Here is an 8,410-nt window from a genome sequence, read left to right as displayed (position 1 = left end):
TTTACTCCCATCTCTTTATTTATAGACAACACAAAACACTTCAAATACGTCATCATAATGAAATAAGGGTAACATAACAGGCATGACTAAAATTCACTTTCAGCTGGATGATACATTCAACATGGTAACAGGACGTAGGGTAAAAGTAATAATACTACTACTAATAATAATATAAAAAACAGCAGGAAATATAGGCAATAATAATAATTCATACTTAAATTCAGTCATGAGAAGTTGAAATGATCTCGCTCATCACTTGGAGTACTTGGATTTCTGGATGTGAAATGTTCCTAGTTAAATAAAAAAACAGTCCACTGATTTACTGGTTTTGTTTTATAGTATTTATAGTATACATTCTGACTTCCAACTTCACTGAATAGTTGGTTTGAGTGTAAAAAATAATTTATGCCAGAATCCTGATGTAGGCCATACATCTGAAGTCAGCCCTTTTGCTCATTCTCTAATATTTAACATGTTACTGAATACATATATGCTGTTTTTAATTATTTGAATTAAGCTTAATACATATATTTTGTAAATAAATCATGGGTTTATTTGGAGCACACATGCCAGACTTTTGACATTTTTCATAATTATTTTATATTCCAAAATCTACATGAAGGAATTAATACATTCTGCTTTAAATACTCTCCCTTACAAATCAGGTCAGTAAGTAATCAAATAGTAATGAAATGTAGTAAGTTACATTACTTTGATTAAGCAATTGAAATAGTTACATTTAAATAGGGTAACTATCATCTGTAGCACATTACATTTCCAAAGTAACCTCCCCAACCGTCAGTATGCAAGGTTTTGTAATGTAGCCTACTTCTTTCAGTTTGTTGAGGTAAACCCATAGACTGTATGTAAGAAAGGGGTAAACACAATTATAGCCGTGTTGTTTCCCATTTAATGGAGTTTCAATCAAACATCCCACCTTAAGTTATTTTAATTTTGCTGTGTAATAACTTCTGACATGTTTAGTAGTACATTTGTGACTTTTAACATTTATTCCGTTGGTCCTGTAATTCTTGACTGAGTGACATTTCGTCCACTGAAGAATTACGCTACATGAACAAAATTTATTACCATTTAATATGATTTTTAAGTGACAGCAACGGTTTTAGATGTCAGTAATTCTTCATAACTAAACATTTGAGCCTCCTCGTGATGTGTGCCTGCTCCCCGGTGACTTCTCTAGTGTTGAACAGGCAGTGACCTCACGGCGCCATATTAAAATGCTCCCTCCTCTCCGCCTGTGACACTGTAGCTTAGCAGCAGCTGCTAGCCGCCAGTCTGCTTCTTACATCCACTGGACTGACGGAGGGCGACGTCGTGATGGAAATTGACTCGCTTCAAGAGGCGCTCAGAGGTCAGCCCAGTGTATTTCGATAGTTTTTGTTCTCATTGACACCGCGTGCTGTGTGTTTGCTTCTGTAATTGTTAAATCTCGAAAATAAACTGATTGTAGCTCAGAAGCTAATGTCGCTAGCTAATGCTAACATTACTAGTGGTTTCACGGAAATGGTTAGCTAGCTGTCTGCTCAGTGTATTAACCAGACAAGATAGCTAACCAAGCTATGATGATTTACACGATATTTACTTTAGAAGTTGTGCGCATTGCTCCTATTAGTTTACAACTTGCTCGCTGTACTTTTGACTGAAATAAAGTAACTGGTCGGTGTCACCGGCGACTGTTTGCCGGCTATGCTGCTTCAACATGCTAGTCAGAGCGCTAAACTTAAAGCTAGTCGTAGCTAGCGAGCGACCTAGCTGGATTGATAGCGTCCACTCGCCGATTAGCGCTACGTTATGTAAATAGTTAACGCTAATTAGACGACGTGATAGTCCTCCGCCAAAGTGGCGTCAGAGACCTACTCACAAGCCTCGTTTAATTGGTTAAAGAAGGCAATCAGTGCAGGTTGTCAAAGCATCCGTACCATACAGCGAGGCTAATACAAGTATGGGTTAAGCTAGCGTTACATTCAATCAAAGCCTCTTGAGCTCTGATTATGATGTTAGGTGGTGTAAATGTATGTTTATTTACCAACGGCTTTATATGTATGTCCTCAGATTTTGATAAGAAAACAAAGAAGGAAGCATGTCCTCTTCTGGAGCAGTTTCTATGTCACATTGCCAAGACTGGGGAGACCATGTAAGTTAACATTGCATGCCTAATAAAACCCCTCCTTACCACACATTTTTTCCACTCCTGTAGAAGATGTAAATTGATGATAACTGTATTCATGGCTTGTGTAGATGTGCTGTCCATTAATCATTGTTAGACAAAATGATTACTTATGTTAGTGTAACTGTGTTGCCATGTCTCTCCTTGAATGAAATAGTTTCACATAATGTGCAGCTAACCTTTGTATGCCTTTGTCCATATTTTCCTGTATCTGAAATGTGTGATGCTTTAATGTTTTAAACCTTATGTTTGTACCATTTCCTTCTAGGGTTCAATGGTCTCAATTTAAGAACTACTTCCTGTTTAAACTGGAGAAGGTGATGGATGACTTCAGAGCCTCAGCGCCTGAGCAGAGAGGCCCTGCCAATCCCAACGTGGAGTCGATTCCATTTGAAGATATGAAGGAGAGAATCCTGAAGATTGTGAAGGGATACAATGGGTAGGTGGATACAATGGGTAGGTACCCAGCTGAAGTAGTCTGTTTTAATGTATGACACTGGCAGTGGTGGGCTGGCTGAAAGTATGGAGGAATCAGTGGCACATACCCACCCTCCCACCAAAGTTGGGTGTCCTGTCCTCATCACTGACTGCTCACTATGGCAAAGTGAAAAGAGTTGGCTGTCAACATAAGTTATGGAGTAGCACATTATGATACTGTCATCATAGCATAGTGAGTTAATCATGTCTGTAATTGTGTGAGCAGGACAATCCATTAGATCTGTATATATTTACTGTTCAACACCTTCAATATTGTCTTCACAATCCACAATGTAGCCTGAAGCAGACAATGTGAAGTGTTTATTAAATGTGTATTTACAGGTGTTGCCTATAGAATTTGGCACACTTAGTTTTTTTATGAGCTACTTCATCCACATATTAGAGGTCCTGGTTCAGAGCTATTTAACTGGCAGAAAGCATTTCCTGAAATGAATGTGACCATGATTAGCTAGAGAGAAGATGTCCCAATCTGTTGGAGCTGTCGGGACTGTAGAAACACTCAGTACACTCGTTTGTGCAGGAGTGTTACAGAGTGGAGTTTTTTCTCTTTCCTCTCTTTAAATGATCTTGTGCTCTGTACACTGTTCTTTGATAACACGACCTGAGAGGTTTTACAACAGATTTGCCAGCGTCCTAACTTAATCTGTGTATTTTTCCATTCAAGGTTTTCAAGTAATTTTTCACATTTTTATATGTTGATATTAGAGAAAAATGTTCACACTGTGAAGCGGGCTGTCGTAATGGGAGAGTGTCAGGCTGAGGCAGCCATTTTTGCACAGAGGTGTCAACACCCCTCGCTGCACGTTTTGTAAACTTCTGCTTTTCTTGTTTCAGGATCCCGTTTACGATCCAGCGCTTGTGTGAGTTGCTCACAGAACCAAAGAGGAACTACACAGGAACAGATAAGTTTCTCCGGGGTGTGGAAAAGGTAAGTCCTCATCAGCGTGGTTATATTTCCCTCTTGAAGTTGTTAACTTGACATTTGACTCATTAGTCTGTTCATGTTTCCATCTAGAATGTAATGGTGGTAAGCTGTGTTCATCCAACCTCAGAGTAAGTGCTGACAAACACTGGAAAAAAAGTCTAAATATGGAGCTTTGGAAGTTGTTTTCTGATGGATTAACAGTCCTGCTCACTCTCTCTCTCTCTCCCTCTCTCTCTCTGTGTGTGTGTGTGTGTGTGTAGGAAAAATGGATGCAATGCCGTTAACAGAATGAATGGAGTGATGCTTCCTGGGAACACGTCCGCTTTTACAGAGAGGTTGTGTCGGCAACAGATTCGGTCATTGATCCTAAAATCCATAAATTCTATCTATAATTGTGATTTATGTATGCTGCGTATTTACTCCTTTTCTCTTTTGTGTCTGCTTGTTGTAGGAAAGTGAACGGTCCGGGAACTCCACGGCCACTGAACAGGCCGAAGTTGTCTCTGGCCAACTCACTAGCAGCAAACGGACTGCCAGACAGCACAGACAACAAAGACCTCAATACAGAGCAAGAGGACGACAAAGACTCCAGGTATGGCTCCAGATATAACACACAAGAATATCTGTTCTCCATGTTTGGCATTTAAAAAAAACATCACCTCTGTATCTTCTGTTTGTTTGTCAGTGAGGTTTCAGCGTCAGGAGGTTCCCTGGGGAGTTCGGTGAAGAACAAACACGAAGATGAACAAGAGGACATGGAAGCCGAGCAGCAAGAGGTGAAGAGACTCAAGTTCAGCGAGGAGGAGGAGGAAGACGAGGAGGACGAAGAGGAGGAGCAGGAGGCGGACACACTGAGGCCTTTACACGCCACCTGCCTCTCGAAAGAGGCGGAAGCCGAAGCCATGGTCCAAGAGGAGGAGGAGGAAGAGGAGGAGAAGATCGCTCGCAGCAAGGAGAGTGAAGCCTCTAGCAGTGCTGCTGCTGTGGAAGACCAAGGTACATTTTTTATTTACTTTATTTTATGTGTATACATGCTCTGTGTGTTAATTGGTTATTGATTTGTCCGGTTCACCCTTATTTGTGGTGTGAGGTGGAAGGGTTTTGTTCAAAGTCATGTTGAGTGGTGGAGCTGGGGGGAAGTCATCTCTCATGGAGTTTTTAAATTCTAAGAAATAACCCCTCACATAGCAGAAATGTTTAAATGTCTTGTATGGAGGAAATATTTGCAAAAAGCACGCCCGTTGGTTAGATAGGAACATGTGCTGTTCATATGTGTCTGTAAAAAGATTTTTCAGTGGTTGAGAGGCGGTCTAATTATTTCCCCAGTTAGTAAACATACGTCAAAAGTTTCCCACGGGACAGCCGCTGAAGGTAGTGGAGCTACTGGAGCTTGGCCGACATGTCCTGCTCTGCATGGAAAATGTTGTTCAGGCATGCCATCTGTGACAGTGAGCCAAGATAGTGTGCTGATGATGACAGTTCATCACCATTTGGGCTATGAAATTGTTGATATGGTTAGATGATTGTTCATTTCCCTGTAGAATGTAGGATCATGTACAATAACGTATGCTTTGACTGGTAAAGTAGTTTATATTGTAATGTAGATCCAGTGCAGACTGTACACATGAGGTCTGTGCCTCTTCTTGATCTGGATACCTTATAATTTAGCTGCCACCTTGTTCTGCATTGTTATACTTGCAGATTGTTTGGAAACGATGCATTCCGTGATTGTTTATGATGATTTTTCACATGGATAATTTTACCAGTCAGTGTTTGGCTGTTGCTCGCATAAAATTTGACCGGCTTAGCTGCTGTCAAATTACTGTCTGAGCACGGGCTCGATCCAAACAGTGCTGTCAGTGTTTTAACATGCAGCTTCACAATAAATCGCAGTATTAAACACGCTTGAGTTCAGCTGTGATGATGGTTTTCAGTGTTTTCTCTTGGGAAATATGATCAGCACAGAAGTTTGATAATGCCCAACATTTCCTAATATTTGTCTAATGGTGTCTGTGCAAGAAGGATGTAGGTATATGGTAGCAGCAGACATGATTTGCATTAACATTAATATGTTTGACCAACTGCAGGTACTGGGATTTAATCAAGTTGGCAGGTTGAGATAAATCCTCACACTTAAATATGAACCTTTAATATGTTTGACTTTAAGAGTTATGTGATGTACATTTGATCTAGCACATGAAAGGAATCACTGAGTCCATTATGTAATGTCATGTGAGTAAAAAATGACAAGTTTTGTTGAAAGGCAAATGAAGCAGAAATGTGTGTGACCATTCTTGACTTTAGCTGCTTGACAAGAAGAAAATCAAACCAATCATTCATCTGCCTGAAATTGGTTGGAACATTTTGGGTGATTTTACAGTATGGAGAGGGCTGAGACATACTGTGAGGTGTTTTTAATGTCTTCTTTTCTTTTCTTTTTTCACAATTTGTTTATTATAGAGCCAACCAGCAGCACCCAAGGCGAAGTGTGCGCGGGCTCAGGCCAGGAGGCGGAGCAGGATGAGCGGGAGGTGCCGTGCGGCTCCCAGGAGGAGGCCAGCGACATGGATCAGACAGAGCAGCAGGCGCCCACATGCGTCGTAGAGAGCCCCGAGACCAGCAGGGACAGCGAGGAGAGCAACAGCGACCCAGTGAGCAGCAGCAGCAGCAGCAGTAGCAGCAGCGGTAGCAGCTGTAGCATAGAGGAGAGCGCGGAAGGGGCCCGAGAAGACGTCGCTCTCGTTCCCTCCAGCAGTACAACCGAACCTCCTACAGAGGGCGCCATGGATAGTGCCATCTTGAACACTGGGACCACTGAGGAGCCCATGGAGCAGGACTAGACTGAAGGCCACGTGTGACCATAAACCAGCTTGTCCTTGAATGCAGCTTGACTGTCACTGGGAGTGAGGACGACTGCACCTCACACACACACAAGACGAACGCCTCGTCCCGCTTTTGGACACTCCTCCAAAATGGCTACCTGGCATTGATGTGGGCATACAAATACATTTTTCATTTGAAGTTTTTTTTTTTTTTTCTTTTTTTTTTTAACTGGAATATTTTATTGATCTTCTTATCCTCTGTTTTAAGTGTCTCTGAAGAGGGGTTGGTTTCAGCAGCCGTGAGTTCCTTGGCTGGATTTCTTTTCTTCTTTTTATTTTTTTTTTGTGTGTGTGTGTTCGTTGGGGTTGTTTGGATGCTGTGGTGGTCTGGTTCCTTTTATTTTTTGTTACACCACTTGCTTCATTTAGACATTACGACAGGATTGGTAGTTTTGTACCCTTTAAAGCCCCCTCCCGTGGTTATTTGTACCACGCTACCAGGGTCAGAACAGAGCCATAACAGCCACTCATTATTTATAAAAAATTCTTCAAGATACAAACTACCAACATTAGTTTCTCACTGAAGCACAGGTGCTTGAGCCCGACACCCCAGCACCACCATGTTGTTACTCCACCCAGTTCCACCAGGTTGTTGAGAACATACTTTTGTTTTAAAAATTCATTTCTCCATCCTTTTACGAGATGGGAGACGATTTCTTTCCATAGTGTCCTTATGTTCTTTTAACCTTTTTTTTTTTTTTTAATTTTGGAATGATACACTACCAATCCCACTGAACTATACTATAACTTGCTACCTTGTAGAGGCGTCCTCTGTAAAATTATATATTTTGGATGCATAAAACCACCATAATTTATATGATCATTTCAATTCAATGACTTATTTTGGAGTACGTTTTCGTTTTTTTTTTTTTCTTTTTCTTTTTCGTCGGCCATTTGTAGTTTATTCCTAAACCAGCTGTAAAGTACAAAGACGACTTCCGCTTTTCTTTGTAATCGTGATGTCACCATGTTGTCTCACCAAAACCAGATATCCAGAGCAGTTTCTGGTTCCAGTTCTGCACCCGTTTCTGCAGCTGTACTTTTTGATATTTAGAATTTTAAATTTCTGTAAAGTAGATTTTTGTAGATTGTAATACAGTATGTGTTCACTGCCTTTGTGAAACCATATATAATTGTATAATTTCTGTGTATAACTCTGAATGCTTTTGCTTTCAATGCGGTATTCAGAAACAGCAATAAATGTTAACATTTTTATGCGTGGTGGTCTTGCTTACTTTGCACAAAGCATCTCATGTAGTCACTTTGCTGTGTTACTAGTATTTGTAATGTCCCTTTAACATGCTGGATCATGGTGGCTATGTTCATGCTTCACAAATACAGTATGCCTCCACACTGATCCTGACAGTATCAAACTAGTTTCATTATTTTCAGCTTTTAAAAACGTATTTTAGTAGAAGAATGCAATATGCAAATTGTACTGTGTCCCAATTCCATACTTAGTAAATGCATACAGTATGTGCAATATTGCTATAATACAGCCATTTGCAGTTAGTATGGTCCATTTTTTACTAGTAGAACCTTATGTACTGTAACCCTCGAATGCCTCTGCCAATTGAATGCAAATCTTCTAAAAATCATTGTGCTGCTTCATTAAGATTCATTCATTAACTCTCTATACCTCTTATCCTCTAGAGGGTCACGGGGGGCTGGAGCCAATCCCAGCCATCTTTAACACTTAGCCCGAAACCACATCATAACTGTAGAAAGCACTGAATATCCTGCTGCCATTTCTTTTATGTGTCTGAGTGTGTATTTTACACTCTGCACATTACCCTCATATTCTAAGAGTAAAATAAAGTATTTTATATTATATGTACACAACTCTAGGGAAATAATAATCCTATCATGCAGTGCATTGTAGTTTATAGATAAGAAAATGAACAGTCTACACCTGAT

The 8,410-nt window shown here is 40.4% G+C and overlaps 1 protein-coding gene across 1 annotated transcript; it reads left to right on the top strand.

Annotated features, from left to right (window-relative positions):
* Positions 1-1,276: 1,276 nt before the first annotated feature.
* Positions 1,277-7,708, top strand: ppp4r2b (protein phosphatase 4, regulatory subunit 2b). Its single transcript, XM_053315881.1, has 9 exons — positions 1,277-1,372; positions 2,074-2,155; positions 2,457-2,627; positions 3,521-3,614; positions 3,702-3,739; positions 3,872-3,967; positions 4,063-4,203; positions 4,297-4,607; positions 6,072-7,708. The coding sequence occupies exons 1-9, from the start codon at positions 1,339-1,341 to the stop codon at positions 6,449-6,451; spliced, it is 1,347 nt and encodes a 448-aa protein (XP_053171856.1). The 5' UTR covers positions 1,277-1,338; the 3' UTR covers positions 6,452-7,708.
* Positions 7,709-8,410: the final 702 nt, after the last annotated feature.

This window comes from Scomber japonicus, chromosome 3, assembly GCF_027409825.1.
Source record: "Scomber japonicus isolate fScoJap1 chromosome 3, fScoJap1.pri, whole genome shotgun sequence".
NCBI lineage: Eukaryota > Metazoa > Chordata > Actinopteri > Scombriformes > Scombridae > Scomber > Scomber japonicus.
Note: the sequence above shows the minus strand (reverse complement) of the source record. Positions and strands in the feature narration are given on the sequence as shown.

Excerpts from the sequence above, each read along its gene's own strand:
- ppp4r2b (XM_053315881.1), top strand. The coding sequence starts at position 1,339 with ATGGAAATTGACTCGCTTCAAGAGGCGCTCAGAG. Across the intron at positions 2,156-2,456 it reads GCCAAGACTGGGGAGACCAT|GGTTCAATGGTCTCAATTTA; the intron begins GTAAGTTAACAT and ends ATTTCCTTCTAG. Across the intron at positions 3,968-4,062 it reads TTGTGTCGGCAACAGATTCG|GAAAGTGAACGGTCCGGGAA; the intron begins GTCATTGATCCT and ends TGCTTGTTGTAG.